Source organism: Ovis canadensis, chromosome 19 (assembly GCF_042477335.2).
Source record: "Ovis canadensis isolate MfBH-ARS-UI-01 breed Bighorn chromosome 19, ARS-UI_OviCan_v2, whole genome shotgun sequence".
NCBI classification, from domain to species: Eukaryota; Metazoa; Chordata; class Mammalia; order Artiodactyla; family Bovidae; genus Ovis; species Ovis canadensis.
The window spans coordinates 22262690-22285058 of record NC_091263.1 but is presented as its reverse complement, the minus strand read 5'-3'; the positions used below and the strand labels follow the sequence as shown (position 1 = coordinate 22285058).

The following is a 22369-nucleotide window of genomic DNA, read 5'->3' as shown; positions in this document are numbered from 1 at the left end:
TTTGTTCTTTATTTCTTTAAACAAAGTAAGCTTAATTTTATCATATAGGTTCAGTAATTCTGGCATCTTGAAGTCTTTGGTGGGTACTGGTCTGTGTCCAGTCGGGAAAATAGAATGCACAGAGCTGTTTCAGGCAGAGAAGGGTTTAGTGGAGTATTTGATTGTGAGAGCGCTAGAAGGCTTCAGGGAGAAGGGCTTGCTGTTGGAGGCATGGCTGCTGCTGCTGCCTTGAACTTTGCTGCAGCTGTGGTTGCCTGCCTCTGCTCTTTCCCACTCCCTCTTCATTTCCCTTCAGAGCAACCTAACAAGATTCGAGCTGTCAAGATGTCTTATCTGTGTAGTCTTCAGACCTCTAACCCTCTGCAGCAGAGTCGGGAAAGCGCTGAATGCCAGCAGACAGGATCTGGAACTGGGTATATGCCATCTGTTGTTTTTGCTGTTGGTTCTTGCGCCTAAAGTCGTGTTTGTCTTTGTGTGCTTGGATATTTTTGGATACTGGCATTTCAGGATTACGTGGAATAATTCGAATCCTTGTGTGTCTTTTCATTTGCTTGTCAGATCCCTGGGAGACCTACCTGCTTGGAATATGAGGTTACAAAATGAACTGAATACCAGAACTTTCCTTATGGCTCATCCTGGTGGAAATTATGATCTCAGATTGTCTGGAGAGCTGGCTTTTCACTTCAGCAGTGATTAACTATGAGTGCTGCAGTTCATTCATCAGTTGAGCAGATATTTGAGCCCCTTTGTGCCAGATGCTGGGTTTGAGTCTATGAAGAGAAACCAATCTGGGGGGTAGTTATACTTACGGGGGATACAAACGTAAGTCTGGTATAGTGTTGGAAAGTGAAATGCTTTGTGGAGAGCAGGAAAGGAGCAGCTGCGAGTACCCATGGAGGATTACAGTTGTCACTGAAAAGGTGACATTTGAATGCAGGGAGCCAGGAGGCCATCAGCAGAGTAGGGCCAGTGCAGAGGCCCCGGAGGAGTTGAGGAAGGAGGCTGGCGCGACTGAACCAGGTCCTTCCAGGGACCTTGGTTGCTAAAGTGAGGTGATGGAGAGAGTGCAAAGGAATGAAATGGTCCGACTTCTGTTTGAAGAGGCTCACTCTGGCTGCTGTGTTGGTTGGAATGCGTTGTCTTTCTAGTAAAGTAAAAAGTTGATTGGGATTGCATCAGCAGATGACCTCTACAGGTTTATGTTTATTCAGGAGTTTTTAGCACCTACCAAAAGCATAGAAAGCTATGGAAATACACGTATTAGTCAGGAGTTTTTAGCACCTACCAAAAGCATAGAAAGCTATGGAAATACACGTATTAGTCACTTAGTCGTGTTCGACTCTTTTCAACCCAATGGACTGTAGCCCGCCTGGCTCCTTTGTCCGTGGGGATTCTCCGGGCAAGAACACTGTAGTGGGTAGCCAGCCCCTTCTTCAGGGGATCTTCTCAACCCAGGGATTGATCCTGGGTCTCCTGCATCGTAGGCAGTTCTTTACTGTCTGAGCTACCATAACCAAGGGAATATAATGGTGGTGGCCTTCTAGGATCTGAAGCAAATATAATTTTATTTACTGTATGTAGGAGTTTATTCGGAGAAGGCAGTGGCAACCCACTCCAGTACTCTTGCCTGGAAAATCCCATGGACAGAGGAGCCTGGAAGGCTGCAGTCGATGGGGTCGCTAAGAGTTTGGCACTACTGAGCAGCTTCACTTTAACTTTTCACTTTCATGCATTGGAGAAGGAAATGGCAACCCACTCCAGTGTTCTTGCGGAGAATCCCAGGGACGGGGGAGCCTAGTGGGCTGCCGTCTCTGGGGTCGCACAGAGTTGGACACGACTAAAGCGACCTAGCAGCAGCAGCAGCAGCAGCAGCAGTAGTTTATTTATATATAAATAGCCAGTCTTCTGCAATCTGATGTCTTAAGTATGTAATGATCAACCAAGGCAGTTAGCATTAATATCTTAAAATTATTCTCCATATCACTTTTTAGTATGATTAACTAAAGCATCTGACTTATAGCTCTCGTCTCATTTTTTTCCTTTCTCACCGAGAGAACTTTTTTTTTTCGTTTTGACCAAACTGCACGGCTTGTGGGATTTTAGGTACCTAACCAGGGATTGAACCCTGGTCCTTGGCAGTGAGAGCATGGAGTACTCCTAACCACTGGACCACCAGAAAATTCTCTCACCAAGAAAACTTTAAATAATTACATATATGTGAAATAGAATATATTTTTATTTTAATCTACTGTGGAGCTACTTTGACTGCTATAGTTTCATAAAGAGAGCTGCTCTGAGTCTTAACGTACCATTTGTAAATTCCCTGAAAAGTTTTTATATCTCTGTGTTCTAGAAGAGGGCTGGAGACCATTGCTAACTATGCGTTCCTCAGTTATACTTTTGACTCAGAAGTGTTTTGACATTTTCTAGGTATAAAATGAAGGAGAATTAGTGTGTAATTTAGTCCCTGAATAATCAGTCTGGTGCTTTAATAGAAATGTATGTGGGAAGAGGAAATACAGGGTTTCCCTTTCATTTCATTTATTTCCACATTTTTTTAAAAGTTGAATTTAATTAAAATGGGCCAGCCAGATATCTGTCAGTTAACAGCTCATAAGAACAAATAAGCAGTTCAGACAAGTCTTTGAGGTCCTTGTTATACTAGTTATTCATTTGGATATTTTACTTCTTATTGAGAAATGGATGTAGAAAAGTCATCAAGATATAAATGTACAGCTCAGCAAATTATCTTAAAAAAAAACACCCTACCCTTCACATGTTAATGGTGGAAATATAAAATGGTACAGCCACTTTAAAAAACAGTTTGGCGGCTGCTGCTGCTGCTAAGTCGCTTCAGTCGTATCTGACCCTGTGCGACTGCATAGACGGCAGCCCACCAGGCTCCCTCGTCCCTGGGATTCTCCAGGCAAGAACACTGGAGTGGGTTGCCATTTCCTTCTCCAATGCATGAAAGTGAAAAGTGAAAGTGAAGTCGCCCAGTCGTGTCCGACTCTTAGCGATCCCATGGACTGCAGCCCACCAGGCTCCTCTGTCCGTGGGATCTTCCAGGCAAGAGTACTGGAGTGGGGTGCCATTGCCTTCTCTGAACAGTTTGGCAGTTTCTTGAAAAGGTAGATACACGAGTTACCTTATGACCCGGTAATTCTACTTCTAGATATAAATCTAAAGGAATTAAACATGTCTACACAGAACATATACAAGTGTTCATAGGAGCATATTCGTTAATAACCAAAAAATGGAAACAAGTCAAAGGTCCATCGTCCGATGATGGATAATTAGCATATGGTATATTCATACAGTGTAACATCATTCGGCCATAGGAAGGAATGACGTACTATACATGCTACAACATGAATGGACCTTGAAAACACACTAAGTGTTAATAAAAGAAACCAGTCTCAAAAGGTCACATGATTCTGTTTGCATTATATATCTGGAATAGGCAGGCTCATAGAGACAAGCAGGTCAGTGGTTGCTCGGGTGGTGGTGGGTAGGGTAGGGGTATAGAGAGTGGCTGCTAGGGGTATGAGAATTCTTTCTGAGGTGCTGAGAATGTCTTGGAATTAGATAGCAGTGAAGACTACATAACTCTGTGAAGATACTGAAAGCCACTGAATCATACACTTTATAAGGGTGAATTTTGTGGTATGTAAAAGATAGCCAATTTTTTTTTAAAGGCAAACCAAATATATCCATGTGTGTTTAACCACCCAAGTTAACAGAATATAGACAGTACCCCAGCAGATCCCTGCCCCCCCCTCCTGATCAATGCTCCAAGTTATTCTTGGGGGTAAAAAATAGCAGCTGTTTACACTGCTACTGTTTGCTTCTCAGAAGAAGCCATTGTTTTAGACTGAGTGTGAAGCTTTGTGCTCTCAGCACTTGGCTAAGCCTAGCAGGGACCTTTTTATAAAGTACTATTTTAATCAAATGCTTCTTTGTAATTTCATGGTGCCAGGGTGACCTACCTTTCAAAACAGGTGGCTCCATACTCTTGCTCTTTTTAATAGAAATAATGAATTTCAAGTTTTTAAAGAATTTTTTGATATAATTTTTTTTTGAGTACCAGATATATTATTAGCCTGATCTCTTTATCCGTAGTTTGGACTTTATTAACTATTAAATACTGCTTAAATATTTCTCATTTTAATACTTCTGCCTAATTATAGCCACCCACTCCTCTCTCTCCCACTAGAGATATGGGTTATTGAAGCTATCTTTTGGGGGTGCCAAATTAGCATTAATAGTTACTTTATTCTACATATGGGGGGTGACTGAGCGGCATGCGGGATTTAGTTCCTTGACTGGGGATCCGAACCCTTGACCCCTGCAGTGGAAGTGCCAGACCCTCACCACTAGACCACAGGGAGGTCCCTTTTGATAATATCTGTGATCTTGAAATTTAAAAGAAACTGCCCTTAAATACTTCTATATGTTTTAAAGTAGTTTAAACCCCGAGTAAGGTCAGTGTTGCGTTTTCTTTGCAGCGATGTCTTGGCATTGCCCATTTTCAAGCAGGAAGATTCTAGCCTTCCGCTGGATGACGAGACCAAACACCCACCCTTCCAGTACGTGATGTGTGCCGCGACATCGCCCGCCGTGAAGCTGCACGACGAGACGCTCACGTACCTGAACCAAGGTCGGTATGGCCGCGCCGCGCTGATGTAAGGGTGCGCGGAGGGGCCTTTTGGCATCGCAGCCTGGATTTGTGGCAATAATAGAAAATTAGATTCCTTCCCTCAGACAGCTTCAGTTAACAAAAATTGTAGAACGTTTTACTGTGCCCACAAAGCAGTAGTCTGGAAAGTGATTTCATAAAGAGGGCATGGACCAAGATGTGTTACAGGGTGTTTTCAAGACAAAATCCGAAGGAGAAGCAGGTAGGAAAGGATGTCAGTTATTTTTAGGAACATGGTTTCAGTGTGGAACCTGAGAATGAATCAGAAGTCCAGCTAGCAAGGGACTTGGTCTCCGGCGTGAAGCAGGTTTGTGCTGAGAATAGACTGCACCAAAGTGGAGTCTGTGGCTAAAATAAACTGTGTTAAATCTTGTTTCCGCTTAATGAGAATGCTGTGTTTTGCCGATTTGAAAGTGAGAGAGGGCAGAATAGAAAATAGAGATGTGGGGTGATTTACCATTAGAAAGAGGAAAGAATTTCTTTTTGAGGTGTGCTGAGCAGCTGGAGCACTGGCCAGTGACCTACCAGTGGTAACAAAAGTACTTGGTTAGACATGTGAGGGACTCATTTGTTGGACACCTGCATTGGTTGGGGACTGAAAGCCCGAGGGGCTCTGATTTTTTTGTTGTGTTAGTAATTCAATTGGCTATGCTGGTTCTTTGTTGCTGCGCCAGCTTTTCTCTGGGTGCTGTGGGCAGGGGCTACTCCCTAGTGTGGTGCTCTGGCTCTCCCTGCAGCGGCTTCTGTTGCTGGGGAGCGCAGGCTATAGAGTGTTCAGGTCCAGGAGCTGTTGGTCCTCAGCTCATCGGCACAGGCAAAGTAGTGGTGGAGCACGGGCTGAGTTGCCTTGTGGCATGTGAGATCTTCCTGGACCAAGCCTGTGTCTCCTGCATTGGCAGGCTTATTCTTTAGCCCTGAGCCAACAGGGAGGTCCTGGACTCTTGTTTTCAAAAAGAATTGAACATTTTTGTTGTTAGAAAAATAGTATATATTCATTGTAGAAAAATTGCATATGTCAAGGGATAAAGCTGAAACTGGACTTTAGTTGCATCCCCCTCAAGAAAAGCAATTACATCCTAGGTGTGTTTCTTTGTGTGTGTATCTATTTTATTACAGCAAAATGGGAATTAACATCTATTCACTTAAGAGTTGGGCTTCCTTGGTAGCTTAGCTGGTAAAGAGTCCACCTGCAATGTGGGAGACACCGGTTCAATTCCTGGGTTGGGAAGATGCCCTGGAGAAGGGTTAGGCTACCCACGCCAGCATTCTTGGGCTTCCCTGGCAGCTGAGCTGGTAAAGAATCTACCTGCAATGCAGGAGACCTGCGTTTGATCCCTCGGTTGGGAAGATCCCCTGGAGGAGGGAACAGCTACCCACTCCAGTATTCTGGCCTGAAGAATTCTATGGACTATATAGTCCATGGGGTTGCAAAGAGTCGAACACGACTGAGTGACTTTCACTTAAGGGTATTTTGTGATTGCTTTTCTGTCAATAAATAAAATCTTTAATTTCCTCAAACTTATGGAAAGAGCTATAGATTTTAGACTACTTTAGTTAGTGATTATTGTAAGATGTGGAAGAAAACTTTTTTTTAAGCTTCTGAATTTTCATTTGACATACAAATTTAGAATTCATGAGGTTTTTCTTCAGGTATTTCTAATTTGTAGCCCCTGGCGATACTCTTAATTTTGGTATTAATATTTTAGGATTTTGATGGGTAGGCATTCAATTATTGAAGACTTAAGTTTCATATTTGAAAGAACCGTAATAGTTTATGCACTGATCTATTTTAGACATGAAAAGATCAGCAGAGACAGTGTAGAGATTGAGGGCATTCATTATCGCTTCGTTTCTAATGAGAAAAAAGGAAGTAACTGGAATCTCTCTCACTTAGGGAAAAGTTGAATGAGTTAAGGTGCATACTGTGGGGTGAATGAGTCTATGGAAACTCACCCTGCTATATAAAGAACCTCGGATGTGTCTGTCTTTGGGCCTGGCAGAGTATTCGTACCTTACGACTGTCATTATTAAACTGGATAAAGACATCTCACATTGCTAGAAGTTGCAGCCCACCATCTGTAGTGATAAAGTATTAGACCTGCATTCGCTGAGTGTTTACTGCACATGAAGCAGTGTACTAAATACTACGTATGCATTGTCTCACTTCCACAATAACCCAGGAAGTGTTGTTGATCCATTACAGATTTTCAAAGCTGAAGCGTAGAGCGGTTGATAAACTCGCTCAGTGTTAGTTTGATCAAGCTTAGATTTAAGCCGATAAATTGTTTATTACTTAAATGGTTGTTAATATTGAAGTATCTGTAGTAGTGTGCACAAGTATTTGTAGCATGGCATGCGATATCTTGGTTCCCTGACCAGGGATGGAATCTCTGCCTCCTTCAGTGGAAGCTCAGGCCCCTAACCACTGGCCCACTAAGGGAGTTAGTTCCCCACAAGTCTTAAATGTGTAAGTCAGTTAATTTATACATAGTTTATTCCCTCAAAAATACCGCCTCTGTCCAGTATTTCCATGACCCTAGCAGGCTTCCTTCTGTTCTCCTAGCTGACACCTGAGGTTGACCATAATCCATGTTAGAAGTGCAGATGACTTTCTGGGACTTGACTCTGCTCCTTGCAGTATTAATGATGAGTATATTATTGGTTGTAGAATTGTGGCAATTTACCTCTTAATTTCTCCCAACATTTTAAGAAAAAAGTAGAAAAATGAATTGCATGTAGGCTGCATTTTTGAAAAGATACATTTGAATAAGCATTAAAAATGCATTTGAATAATCATAAATTCTACTTCTATACACCTTTTTAAGGAAATTATAATGCTTTAAACTTACATGACTATCAATTCTTTCACAGACTTGTCTCCTAACATTTATTGCCTAGCATATTTTGAAAAAGGTTCGGAACCCAGGATTTTGTGTGAGTCCCTTCAAGTGTCTCCATAGTGGCTGCACTAGTTTGCATTCCCGCCAACAGTGTAGGAGAGTTCCCTTTGCTCCACACGCTCTCTAGCGTTTGGTTTTTGTAGACTTTTTGAAGCCATTCTGACTGGTTGAAGTGGTACCTCATAGTTTTGAGTTGTATTTCTGTAATAATTAGCTATGTTGAGCATCTTTTCATATACCTGTTGGCCATCTGTATGTCTTCTTTGGGGAAATGTCTTTTACGGTCTTTTGCCCATTTTTCGATTGGGTTGTCTTAGTTGTTGTTGAGTTGTATGAGCTGTTTGTATATTTTGGAGATTTGACCCCTGTTGGTTGCATTATTTGCAGCTATTTTCTCCCATTTTGTAGATTGTCTTGTCTTTTTTTTGTAGTTTCCATTGCTGTGCTAAAACTTGTACGTGTGATTAGGTCCCATTTGTTTTTTTGTTATTTTTATTGCCTTGGGAGACCTAAGAAAACATTGGTATGATTTATGTCAAAGAATGTTTTGCCTATGTTCTCTTCTAGTCTTATGGTGTCATGTCTCATGTTTAAGTCTTTAAGCCAGTTTGAGATAATTTCTCCAGGTTGTGAGGGTGTTTTCTAACTTCACTGATTTACACGCAGCTGTCCAACTTGCTCAGTATACTTGCTAAAGAGTACACTTGCCTCTTTTGTCAAAGATTAATTGACCGAATATATGGATTTGTTTCTGGGTTCTCTGTTCTGTTTCATTGATATATATGTCTGTTTTTGTACCAGTACCACATTGTTTTGGTCACTGTAGCTTTGATTGTCTGAAGGTCTGAGAGAGTTATGCTGCCTGTCTTCCCCACACCCCTGCCCCTCCCAGGATTGCTTTGGCGATTTCGAGTCTTTCATGGCTCCATATACATTTTTTTTAATTATTCTAGTTCTGTGAAAAATGTCATGGGTGATTTGATAGGGGTCACATTAAATCTGAAGATTGCTTTCGGTAGTTATTACCATTTTAAAAACATTAATTTTTCTAATCGCGGAGCATGGGATATCTTTCCATTTCTTTGAAGTATCTTCAGTCCTTTATTAATGTTTTCTAGTTTTCAGCATATAGGTTTTTCACCTTCTTAGCTACATTTGTTTCTAAGATTTTTGGATGCAGTTTTAAATGGGATTTTTTCTTTACTTTCTGTTTCTAATATTTCATTGTTGGTGTAAAGAAATGAAGCAGGTTTCTGTATATTACTCTGGTATCCTGCTATCTTGCTGAGTTCATGTATTCTAACAGTTTATATGTGGAGGTTTTAAGCTTCTCTGTATAGAGTATCATGTCATCTGCAAATTAGTAACAGGTTTAGTTTTTCCCCTCTAACTTGGACAGCTTTTATTTCTTTTCTGATTGCTGTGGCAAGTACCTCCAATACTATGTTGAGTAGAATTAGTGAGAGTAGGCATCCTTGCCTTGTTCTTGAATTTAGCAAGAATGCTTTCAGCTTTTCGCCATTGACTATTATGTTGGTGGTGGGTTTGTCATCAGTGCCTTGATAACATTGCGATATGTTCCCTCTATACCCACTTTTGTGAGCGTGTCTATCGGGAATGGTAGTTGAATGCTTTTTGTGCTTCTTATGTGGCTTTTGTCTTTTGGTGATGTGATGTATCACATTGATTTGCTTATATCTGAACCGTCCTCGTGACTCTAGAACGAATTTAACTTAGTCATGATGTGCATTCCTTTTTACATGCTCTTGGATTTGGTTTGCTAATATTTTGTTGAGAATTTCTGCGTCTAAATTCATCAAAGATACTGGCCTGTAATTTTCCTTTTTGGTGGGATCTTTGCTTTCGTTGTCAGAGTGATGGTGGCTCCTGGAATGTCTGTGGGGCTGTTGCCCTCTTCAGTCTTTTGGAAGAGTTTGAGAGGAATCAGTGTAAGTTCTTTGTATGTTTGGTAGCCATCTGGTCCTGTACTTTCTGTTTGTGGAGTTTTTTTTTTTTTAATTACAAATTCTGTTTCACTTCCAGTGAAGGTTCTGTACAAATTATGTTTCTTGCTTCAGTTTTCAGGGGCTGTATGTTTCTAGAACCTTGTCCATTTCTTCTAGGTCGTTGAATTTTTTGGCATATATAATTGGGTGTAGTATTCTCTTAGCTTTTTTGTATATCTGTGGCATCGGTTGAGAGTTCTTTTTCATTTGTTATTTGTTTGTGTGGGTCCCTCTCTTTGCTCCCTGGTGAGCCTTGTCAGAGGGCTGTCACTATAGTTTAGGCTTTCGAAGAACCAGCTCTTCATTTCAGTGATTCTTCTCCAGTCTGTTTATTTTCTCTGGTCTTGGTTGGTTCCTTCTGCTGATTTTACGTTTTGTTTGTTCTTCTAACTCTTTTAAGTGATAAGCTAGGTTGTTTGAGATTTTTCTCTTTTTTTTGAGGAAGACCTGCATTGCTAGGAACTTCCCTCTAGGAGCTGCTCTTGCTGCCTCCCACACATTTGTATGGTTATATTGTCATATCAATTTCCTCTAAATTTCCTGTTTGGTTTCATTGTTGACCCATTGTTTTTTAAGTAGCGTGTTGTTTAGTATGCATGAAATCATTTTTTTCCCTTATTTCTACTCATGTGGTTGATTCCTTGCTTCATTCTGTTGTGGTCAGAGAAGATTCTTGAAATAATGCTTATACTCTTAAAATTGTTGAGCTTTGTTTTGTGCCCTAGTATGTGGTCAGTTGCAGAGAGTAAACCATGTGCACTTGAAAAAAACTGTAGTTTGAGTTTTGGGGGTAAAAATGTCCTGAAAATAATCAAGTCTTAACTGTTCTAGCGTATAATTGGTTTTTTAAAAAATCAGCTTATTTGATATTGATTTATTTTTGTTTTTCTGTTTCTAAGTTATGTTCGTTAATGTCAGTGGGATGTTAAGGTTTCCTACTAATACTGTATTTACATAAATTCCTCCCTTTATGTCCATTAGTATTTTACGTAGGTGAGTGTTCCTGTACTAGGTGTATATATCTTGGTGAGTGTGAAAGGCTTTCTCACGTTGCTCCCTTCATTATTACATAGTGTGCCTTTAAAATGGTATTAATTTCTGTCCGTGCTGGGTCTTCGCTGCTGCGCGGGCTTCTCTCCGGTTGCGGGGCACAGGCGTCTCCCTGAGGTGGCCTCACTTGGCTTCAGAGCCCGGGCGCTGCAGCCTGCGGGCGTCAGTGGTTGCTGCACGCAGGCTCAGAAGCTGGGGCGCACGGCCTCAGTTGCTCCGCAGCGAGTGGGATCTTCCTGGATCAGGGACTGAGCCTTTGTCTCTTGAATTGACAGGCAGATTCTTTACCACTGAGCTGCCAGGGAAGCCCTGCAGTGTCCTTCTTGGTAGCCTTTGTTTTACAGTCTGTTTTATCTGATAGGAGTGTTGCTACTCTTCACTTTCTTGTCACTTCCGTTTGCTTGAAATATCCTTTTCCGTCCCCTTGCTTGCAGTCTGTGTGTGTCATTTGCCCTAAGGGGGTCTCTTGTAGGCAGCACATTGTAGGCTCTTAGTTTTGGGGGGTTTCTTTGGTTGCGCCATGTGGCTTGTGGTATGTTAGTTCCTGATCAGGAACTGATCCTGGGCCCTTAGCAGTGAGAGCATGGTGTCCTAACCATTGGGCCTCCAGGGAATTCCCTAGGCCCTTTGTTTTTCATCCAGTCCGCCGGGCATTCTTTCGATTGGAACATTCAGTCTGTTGGCATTTAAACTAATTGATACATATGTATTTGTTTCTGTTTTAAACCTAGTTTTCCAATTGAAGTGTTGTTTCTTTCTGTGGTTTAATGATTTCCTTTTGTGCTTGTTTTCTCTTCTTTTTGGTTTCTGTGAGTCTATTGTTTGTTTTTAATTTGTGGTCGCCCTGTTTTTCAAGTATGTTAACCCCTTGTCTGCTTGCTTTACACTGATAGTCATATAGGCTCAAACACATGCTTTTAAAAAAAGAAGAACCTGCATTTTCTTACTCTCCTTCCCCGTATTTTATGATTTTTTTTTCTCCAGAATATTTTATGTAACTGCCCCGGGTCTTAGTTGAGGCGTGTGGCACATGAGCTCTTAGTTGCAACATACGGAATCTGGCTCCCTGACCAGGGGTTGGATCCGGGTCCGTGGCCGTGGAGGTGCCGAGTCCTAACCGCTAGACCACCCGGGAGCTCCCCACATTTTACGATTTTGAAGTCCTTTTTTGTTTACTATTTTAAAAATCTATATTATTTGGCTGCTCAGGGTCTTGGTTGTGGTGTGTGGGATCTTTAGTTGTGGCATGTGGGACTTAGTTCCCTGACCAGGGAGTGAGTCCCGGAGCATAGAGTCTTAGCCACTGGACCACTAGGGAAGTCCCTGGGGTCCTTTTGTAATGCCTTCATCTTTATTCTTTTTCTGTTCCATGTGTTTATCTTCACTTTTATAAGTAGGCTTTTCTTTTTGATCTGTACACTGGCTAATTTAAGTGGTTTACTTTCCAGTTGTAATTTCTTCCTTCCCTTGTCTTCTTGTTTCTTTTATATTTAGAGAAGGTCTTTCAATATTTCTTTTAGGATAGGCTTAATATTGCTATATTCATTCGTTCTTATCTGAGAAGTTCTGTTTTTCTTCCCATTCTAAATGATTGTCTTGTTGGGTAGAATATTCTAGGTTGCACATTTTTCCCTTTCAAGACTTTGAATATATTTTGCCACTCCCTTCTAGCCTCCAATGTTTCTGTGGAGAAATCAGCTGATAGCTTTTTGGGGGTTCCCTTGTAATGAACTCTTTTGCTGCCTTTAGAATACTGTATGTCTTGGTGTGAGTCTGTTTGGGTTCATCTTATTTGGGACTCTATGCATCTTCGTTTTACTTATATTCTCTTACTCTATGAGTTTAGGAGAAGGTTATCTACTGTGGCCTTGGAGGGCTATTTATATGTGGCAGTGTCTCTGTGTAGCTTGTGTTGGTTTAATTTTTTTTTGTTGTTGCCGTGCAGTTTGGTTTGGATGCTTGCCGTCTCTTTCCTCAGTGTGTGCTGGCTGCCATCCTCTCTCCGGGACCCACCTCTGAAGCCTGCGCCCCAGCACCCAGCCCGAGTCTGCTCCAGCTGCTGACCGTCTCAGGCTGCTGAGTGCTGCTCCGGGCAGCAGCCCTCTGTGCAGGTCTCTCTCGGTCTTGCGCTGCACACACTGGTTGCCGCATTCTCCTCTGAGGCTCCAAAGCTCCCCCTCTGTCTGATGATCTCCCCACCAGGGAGACTTCCCAGCATGTGGAAACCTTGCCTCTTCCATGGCTCCCTCCCACGAGCACAGGTCTTATTTAGATCCCCTTGTCTTTCTCTCTGTGTGTGCCATCCAGTTATTTAGGATTTCCTTGCCTTTTTGAAAGTCCGAGGTCTTCTGCAAGCATTCAGTAGATGTCCTCTGAGAACTGTTCTGCATGAAGATGGGGTTTTTTTGTGTTTGTGAGAGAAGGTGAGCTCCACATCCTATTTCCCCGCCATCTTGATCTGATCCCTCAGTAAAATAAGCTGATCAGACTCACCTTTCAAAAGGAAACATTCGTTGTACATGTACAGTTCTGATTTTTTACAGAAGCCTTTCCTGAAATATAAAAAGAATCCAGTGTAGATGTGGAAAATGAACATCGGGCTTGATTAATTTCTAACTAGGAGTTCCAGTAGAATCCTGTGATTATTTTTTAGCTAGCATGTCTGCCCAAGTGGCTCAGTGGTAAAGAATCCACCTGCAATGCAGGAGACATGGGTGTGAATCCTGGGTCAGGAAAAAAATCCCCTGGAGGAGGAAATGGCAACCCATTCCAGTATTCTTGCCTAAGAAATCCCGTGAACAGAGGAGCCTAGCAGGCTACAGTCATCGGGTCCCAAAGAGCTGGATGTGACTACCCTGGTATGTAAAATATATCTCAATGACCCATTTTAGTGTAGTGGCATCTATGCATCAGCATTGATGGTGTGACTGTTAAGTGTTGACATAATTTTTTATTCGGTCTTCTGGTTTTTAGAAGTTAGATTTTTATTCAGATTTGCTCACAAGTTAATTTTCTTATGTTCAAATTAACTCTTAAGCTCTACCAAAGGAAAATGACTTGCCGTGGAAATGTTGCCTTATTTACCAGAAATGATACAGTTCTCCAGTTATCCTATTTGATTGACTATAGTTTTTATAGAGATTCAACCCCAGAGGTTTGATTCCAAATCCAATTTTCTTAACCACCAAGTCTCTTTACTAGAATAGTTCCAGTGTTTTCTAAATTTTGAGTTAATTGTCACCGTTTAAAATTTTAACAGTCTAACTAGATGATTTATATACATGGTTCAGAGTTCAAAAGGGAGGGTATACAATGAAGCTCTTTTCACAGCTCTCTAGTTCTGCTTGCTCAGCCCAGGTAGCGATTGAATTAGAACCCTTTATAGACACCTGTGAAGATTGTAATCTTGTTTTATGACACTCTTTGTATATAAAAAAATTGTATTGTTAATATTTTATTTATTGCAATAAACTTATTGGTTCCTGTGGTGACTGAATTATACTTAAGCATAGTTGTGATGAATCTCATGGTCTTGTCACTAAAAGATACAGTGGAAGAGAGAACTTCCATTCCTAAAGTAGATGGTAGAAGCTGGCATCCCCACTTTTCAATAAATGCCCAGGGTATATGCACCTCGGCTCCCTGGGGATGTCCTTACATACATTATTCAGATACCCTTTTGTTCCTTTAAACGTTTCTGTTGGTTACAGTGACCGACGATTTAAGTATTTTTCTGTGTGTGGTAGAGTGAGCGGTTGTCCTCAGCCGTCTCTAGGGCCTGGGCCTGTGCTTAGATCCCATTCGACTGCTTGCTCATTTCAGCAAATTCTTTAGTATAATAACCTCCACCTAAGATAGGTGAGAATTAAATTGAGTTACATAGGAAGCACAATGCTAGCCTTTGCTGTTTTTACTATTATTTATAACTAAGTAGCTTTAATGGTTTCTGATTGTATTGGAAGACTAAGCTTAATAATCTTGGCTGACATGTTGGAGTTTCATGTGGCAGATAAGATGAGCAGTTTTTACCAACCGTTAGAATGCAGCCCTGGTACTAGATAGCTGCCTACCAGTTAAGAAATTTTGCCAGGTTTGTTAGCAAGTATGATTGCTGTGCTGTGCTCAGATGCTCAGTTGGTTCTGACTCTGCAACCCCATGGACTGTAGCCTGCCAGGCTCCTCTGTCCATGAGATTTCCCAGGTGAGAATACTAGAATGGGTTGTCATTTCCTTTTCCAGGATATCTTCCCACCTAAGGATCAAACCCACATCTCTTGATTCTTGCATTGGCAGGGACATTCTTTACTGTGTCACCTGGAAAGCACCTTATAACAAACGGTATTTTGCAGGTATGATTTAATTGAAACTATTAAAAGAGAGATTATTATGGATTATCCAGTGGCCCAGTGAAATCACAAGGGTCCTTAGAATTGAAAGAAAGAGGCAAGGGAGTCAGGTGTCAGAGGGAGATAAGATGGAGGGAAGAAGATTGCCACAGACCAACGGATGGAGACTGCTTCAGGTCGTGGGGACAGGGGAGTAGCTTTCCCCCACGGCCTCCAGCAGGAATGTGGCCCGCCGACAGCCTCTCTGTAGCCCACTAGACCCATTTTGGACTTCTCAACTCTAGAACTGTAATAAATTTGTATAATTTTCAAGCCACTGAGTTTGTGGTAATTTGGTACAGCAGCAGAAGGGAGCTAAGACACCAGCAAAGTGTGTCTTAGGCAAAAGTGTGCTAGGCAGGTAAGCTCCGGAGTGGCGCAGGGCGGGCCACTGCTGTGTGTCACAGCTGCTTTCATGCTGTGGCTGGCGTTTTCTCCTCAGATTTTAGACAAATACACTCTGCAACCTGCAGTCCTGCCTCCTAGCTTATCCCTGAAGGCCCAGTCAAACCTGAGTCTTCAAGTGGACATCTGATGAACCCTGAGCCTTTGCATGTATGCGTATGTGTGTATGTGAATGCACATAATATGTATATTCAAATGTAGGGACTGCACACAAAAGTGTGATGAATGTAGATGAAGATAAGTGGGTTTGTGAAGCATGCTTGCTTGTGTCCTGGAGCCAGAGCTATCCTAGACTGTTAAAAAGATGTTCAATCCTGTTACATGAGGGAATGACTATTAAGTGAATTTTGGTTACTGGTGAAAACTTTGTAATTGAAACAGCTTTATATTCACTTAGTTCTTCATTTTGACGTAGACAAGTTATTCCCAGAAGAAGGTCCCGAATACTTTGTGGTGGAAAGAATATGGACTGAATGGATATGTGTAGCTTTTCACAAAGCCGTGGTTCTCCAGTGTTAGCATGCATTGGGATCCCCCAGAGGGCTTATCAAAACATGATTGATAAAGTTTGAGTCAGTAGGTCTGGAGGAGGGCCAGAGAATTTACGTTTGTGACAAGTTTCCAAGTGATGTTGATGCTGCTGCTCTAGGGACTGTGTTTCACTTTTTGAAAAAATATCGCCTTATTTGGCTGCTCTGGGTCTTAGCTGTGGCACACAGAATCTTCAGTCTTGGTTGCAGCATGCGGTTTCTTTAGTCGGGGCATGTGAACTCTGAGCTGCAGCATGTGGGATCTAGTTCCCTGACCAGGGATTGAACCTGGGCCCCCTTAGTTGGGAGTGCAGAGTCTTAGCCACTGGACTACCGAGAAAGTGCTTCACCTTCTTATTGCTTCAAATATTCTTATTGCTTTAAATATCTGAACATCCTCTCACTACCACTTCTTATAAAGGGGTTTCCTCAGAGGAGGCTTGACACATAGGCACAGCCATTCTTTAGCCATAGCTTGGTCATTCCTACTAGCAGTCCCCCGTCTGGGTCCTGAGCAGCTACTGCTGAAAAATATGGGTCATTGTGTAACACCATAGAGAAAGTAAATTCTGTGCAGTCTTAATTTCACCAGTTGGGTAGAAATTGAAACAAGTTTTCCAACTGATGCTCTAGAGTGTCAGTTTTTATTGAACAATAAAAGTAGAGATTTTAAACTGTGTTGATGTTTTCCTGGTTATGCCTGGGTAGCTGTCTTTCTCAGCTCTTAGGTAACAGAAGACTTAAACCTCTGACATTATGAGGTAAGCACCTGTAGTCCCACTGTAGAGCCTCGAGTGGGGAGCTCTCCATTTGAAGAGTCTACCCATGGCTTTGGGTGAACTCCAGGAGTTGGTGATGGACAGGGAGGCCTGGCGTGCTGCATGGGGTCACAAAGAGTCGGACGTGACTGAACCGATGCAATATAGTCTTCACAACATCTGAGCACCACATACAACCATAATTGGATGTTGTTTCCAGTTTGGCTCATCCTCTTCATTCTTTCTGTAGCTTTTTCTCCACTTCTCCCCAGTAATATTTCATTTCACACTGTAGTAGATTTTCTTAAGGTTAGCTTTTGTTCTTGTTATAACCTTCTGAATTAGGGCCTTAGAAGTAAATGCTCTGAACTTAGTCCAGGGGGGCCTGTCTCATCTCGGGCTCCATGTTGCCCTGGAGCACATGTCCATCTTAGACTCTATATTCAGAGGTGGGTGGGGATATGAACTTGTATCAGTAACATTTTTTAATTCTGTCAGTGCTCTTGCTTCTCTAAGCCAAGAAAGGAGTAAAGAAATCTCATTAAAGGTAAATTCAGAAGATAAAGCTAAAAATAAGACTCGTAACTCATGGCATATTTTAGTTTGTCTAACTTTATCCTTCATTGGTAGTGGGGACCTTTTTATGTTTCTTTTAGAACCTAGACTAATGTAGATCAGCGAAACTAACCTAGAAGTCGTGTTATTAAGATAATTATGGGAAGAGATCAAATAGAAGAAGAAATTGAGCCAATAAAGTTGTGGTATCATTGGCTATTACTCTCGGTGGATATTCCCATTGAATGAAATTGTTGGGAAGGATTTCTAAATAGTGAGAGACTCAGGATGAAACTGAAGGAGGAAAGCAAGGACATACTGTCTGTAGTTTCCAAAAGGGAAATCATTTGAAGCATGTTAAGTGTTAGTTTTTTAAAAAAAAAACCTGCTTTTGACTTGAAGAACAAAATTCTATAGTGCTTTAATACAGGAGCAGCAAATTCTGATCTCTGTTTGCGGAAACAGGTGGAACTTGCTACTGAGCACAGAAGTGTCCTAAGGTTGAGGAGGAAAGTAATACAAACGAAGATAGGAACATTGAGCTTCTTACCTTTTTCAGCCCTGAGAATTCTGAGATTTTGCAGACTGCGAGGCAGTCCTGGTGAGAAAGGTTCACCTCCCGTCTCGCAGGCTGCTCCTCTTTGGCTTGTTGTCCGATTTGTAAGTCAGCTCGACCATCTACTTGAGTGCCCAGCAGGTCTCACAGACTCACATGTGCACGGCCCCATGTCTTGGTTTTCTCCCGCAGATCTGCTCCTTGCGCTCTTCCGTGTGTCAGGGAATTCCCTTGCCAAAAACCCGAAGGAGCTCTCGGCTGCTCCCTGTCTCACACCAGAAAACGTGCAGGCTCTACCTTCAGAACCTCCAGCAAGTGACCACTGCTTCTGAAATCATTTCCGCCCCCACTGTCTATAGATAAGAGTGGCTGTTTCCCTTTAGCTGAGAGATCTCAAACTGAGGAATTCATGCTCACCCGCTAGGTGAAAAGCCATTTTATTGTGACTTTAACTTAGATGTGCCTGGTGGAGGTCAAATGTTTTTTTTTTATTTTTTTTTTTGCGCATGCCATGCTTCTTGTGAATCTTAGTTCTCTGACCAGGAATCTAACCCAGGGCCCCAGCAATGAACTTGCCAAGTTGTAACCACTGGACTGCCAGGGAATTCCCAGGGGAATGATATCTTTTAATATGTTTAAGAACTGTTGGCTTTTCCTTCTCTAGTGTGAACCAGATGTTCATATGATTTACTCACTTTCTGCTAGGAACGTTGGGCATTTGTTAACAATTTTTTAGGAGTTCTTTTCTTCTTGTGTAAGAGCTAGTCCTCTATGTGTGATGTGAGGTGCAAATATTCCTCCTCTTACTAACCAGAACTGAGTCAAAAGATGCAGCATTTAACTTGTTCTCCATATCTTATGTGCTTATTTCTCCCCCATTTTTACCCACTTGTCTTTTTTTTTAATTAATTGAATTTTTTTTTGTTGATCTGATAATCAGCACAAACATTTTGTTAATTTTTGTGTTCTAACTTCCTGAGGTTGAGTATAATTTCAGATACGTAATGATGTATCAAAGATTCATTCATTTTTTAAAAATTAAAAAAATTTTAAATTGAAGTATAGTTGACTTAGTGTTGTGTTAATTTCTGGTGTATAGCAGAATGATACAGATATACATTCTTTTTCATTCTTTTCCATTATGATTTATGACAAGACAGATTGAATATAGTTCCCTGAAATATACAGTAAGACCTTGTTGCTTATCCATTCTATGTATACTAGTTTGGGCTTCCCATGTAGCTCAGTGGTAAAGAATCTGCCTGCCAAGCAGGAGATACAGGTTCTGTCCGTAGGTCCAGAACATCCCCTGGAGAAGGAAATGGCAACCCACTCTGGTTTTCTTGCCTGGGAGATTCCTTGGACAGAGGAGCCTGGCGGGCTACGGTCCACGAGGTCGCAAAGACACGACATAGTGTCTAAACAACAGCGCAGCAAACACTAGTTCCCGTCTCTGATCCCGAACTTCCAGACGTCCCTCTCCCAGCCTCCTCCCCCTTGGCACCACCAGCCCGTTCTCTGCGGCCGCGACTCTGCTTCTGTTTCATGGCTAGCTTCTGCTGTGTTTAGATTTCACACAGAAGTGACGGCATATGGGACCTGTTCTTCTGCTTCTGCTGCTTCACTTAGTACGGTAGCCTCTGTTTGTATCCATGTTGCTGCCAGTGGCATTATGTGGCTTTTTTTTTTTAAGCCACTTACTAGTATTCCGTTGTATATATACCACGTTTTCTTTATCCGTTCATCTGTCAGAGGACATTTAGGTTATTTTCATGTCTTCATTATTATGAATAGTGCTCCTATGAACATAGGGATGGAGTTATCTTTTTGAATTATAGTTTTGTCTGGATATATGTGCAGGCGTGAGATTGCTGGATCATATGGTAACTCTGGTTTTCTGAGGAAACTCTATACTGTTTTCCATAGTAGCTGCACCAACTTAGATTCCCACCAGTAGGAAGGGTTCCCTTTTCTTCGCTCCCTCTCTAGCATGTGTTACTTGTAGACTTTTTGATGATGGCCATTCTGACCTGTGTGAGGCAGTGCCTCATTGTACTTCACATCTGCATTTCTCTAATAATTAGTGACATTCAGCATCCTTTCATCTCCTATTGCCCACCTGTATTTCTTCTTTGGAGAAATCTCTTTAGGTTTCCTGCCGATTTTTTCAACTGGGTTTTTTTTTTTTTATTGTTCAGTTTTATGAACTGTTTGTATATTTTGGAAATTAAGCCCATTTATGTTTGCAGGTATTTTCTCCCATTCTGTAGGTGGTCTTTTTTTTTTTTTTAAATGGTTTCCTTTGCTGTGCAAACGACTTCCCTGGTGGCTCAGACAGTAAAGCGTCTGTCTACAATGTTGGAGACCCGGGTTTGATCCCTGGGCTGAGAAGAGCCTCTGGAGAAGGAAATGGCAACCCACTCCAGTACTCTTGCCTGGAGAATCCCACGGACGGAGGAGCCCCCATAAGGTCACAAAGAGTCAGTCGGACATGACTGAGCAACTAAACTTTCTTTTCTTTCTTTCTTTTGCTTTGCAAAAGCTTTGGTTAGATCTCATTTGTGTTTTTTTTCTATTGCCTTGGAGACTAAGAATATATTTGGTATGATCTATGTCAGAGAAGACGCTTACTCCTTGGAAGGAAAGTTATGACCACCCTAGACAATGGCACCCCACTCCAGTACTCTTGCCTGGAAAATCCCATGGACGGAGGAGCCTGGTAGGCTGCAGTCCATGGGGTTGCCAAGAGTCGGACACGACTGAGTGACTTCACTTTCACTTTTCACTTTCATGCATGGGAGAAGGAAATGGCAACCGACTCTGGTGTTCTTGCCTGGAAAATCCCAGGGACGGGGGAGCCTGGTGGGCTGCCGTCTGTGGGGTTGCACAGAGTCGGACACGACTGAAGTGACTTAGCAGCAGCAGACAGCATGTTAAAAAGCAGAGACATTACTTTGCCAACAAAGGTCCGTCTAGTCAAGGCTATGGTTTTTCCATTGGTCGTGTATGGATATGAGAGTTGAACAGTGAAGAAAGCTGAATGCCGAAGAATTGATGCTTTTGAACTGTGGTGTTGGAGAAGACTCTTGAGAGTTCCTTGGATTGCAAGGAGATCCAACCAGTTCATCTTAAAGGAGACCAGTCCTGGATGTTCATTGGAAGGACTGATGCTGAAGCTGAAACTCCAGTACTTTGGCCACCTGATGCAAAGAGTTGACTCATTGGAAAAGACCATGATGCTGGGAGGGATTGGGCGCAGGAGGAGAAGGGGACGACAGAGGATGAGATGGCTGAATGGCATCACCAACTCAATGGACATGAGTCTGAGTGAACTCCGGGAGTTGGTGATGGACAGGGAGGCCTGCCGTGCTGTGATTCATGGGGTCGCAAAGAGTCGGACACGACTGAGCGACTGAACTGAATTGATGTCAGAGAATGTCTTGTCTGTGTTCTCATCTGCCTTGGGAGACTAAGAGTATATTTGGTATGATCTATGTCAGAGAATGTCTTGTCAGTGTTCTCATCTAGGAGTCTTCAGGTGTCATGTCTTAAGCTTACGTCTTTAAGCCATTTTGAGTTTATTTTTGTGCATGGTGGTACAGTATGAGTTCTGACTTCATTGATTCTCGTGTAACTGTCCACTTTCCCAGCACCACTCGCTGAAGAGGCTTTTCCGCTTGTTATAATCCGCCTCCTGTGTTGGTGACTGACTGCAGGTGTGTGTTTCTGGGCTCGCTGTTTATTGTGGCAGGTACTGTACTGTACTGTGCTGTTTATTGTCTGATGTCTGGAAGAGTTGTGCCTCCTGTTTTGTTTTGTCTTTTTTGTCCTTCAGGATTGCTTTGGTAATTCTGGGTCTTCATAGTTTCGTATACATTTTTGGATTATTTGTTTCTGGTTCTGTAGAAAATGTCATGGGTGATTTGATAAGAATTGCATTAAACCTGTAGACTGCTTTGGGTAGTATGGCAATGTTAACAGTATTAATTCTTCCAATCAAGAACATGGGTAACTTCCATTTCTTTCAATCCTCTTTAATTTCCTGTATTAATGTTTTATAGTTCTCAGCACATAAGTCTTTCATCTCCTTGAAAGTCAAATTTATTCCTAGGTATTTTGTTGTGATTTTAAAGGGTTTGTTTTTTTTTTAAACATTCTCTCTCTCTCTCTCTCTCTTTTTTTTTTTTTTTTTGATATTTCATTGTTAGTGTAAAGAAGTGCAACCAATTTCTGAAAGTTAATCTTGTATTCTGCTACTTTGAAGGCAGGATATCACTTATCAGATCTAGTAGTTTTTGTGTGGAATCCTTAGGATTTTCAGTATCATGTCAACTGCGTATAGTGACAATGTTACCTCTTCCCATCCAGTTTGGTTACCTTCTATTTCTTTTTCTTTTCTGATTGCTGTGTCAGGGAATTCCAATTCTGAGTTGAATAGAAGTGGTGAGAGCAGGCATCCTTGTCTTGTTTCAGTTTTTAGCAGGAATGTTTTCTGCTTTTCACTGTTGATTTATTATATTCGCTG

General features: G+C 41.8%; 1 protein-coding gene across 7 annotated transcripts in view; it reads left to right on the top strand.

Annotated features, from left to right (window-relative positions):
* UBP1 (upstream binding protein 1) overlaps window positions 1-22369 on the top strand; it is a 65312-nt gene that overhangs the window by 13548 nt on the left and 29395 nt on the right. For all 7 annotated transcript variants that reach the window (XM_069562068.1, XM_069562071.1, XM_069562066.1 and 4 more), the window contains one exon: window positions 4509-4660. In XM_069562068.1, the coding sequence (XP_069418169.1) occupies window positions 4509-4660 (152 nt within the window). The remainder of the gene's footprint in view (window positions 1-4508; window positions 4661-22369) is intronic.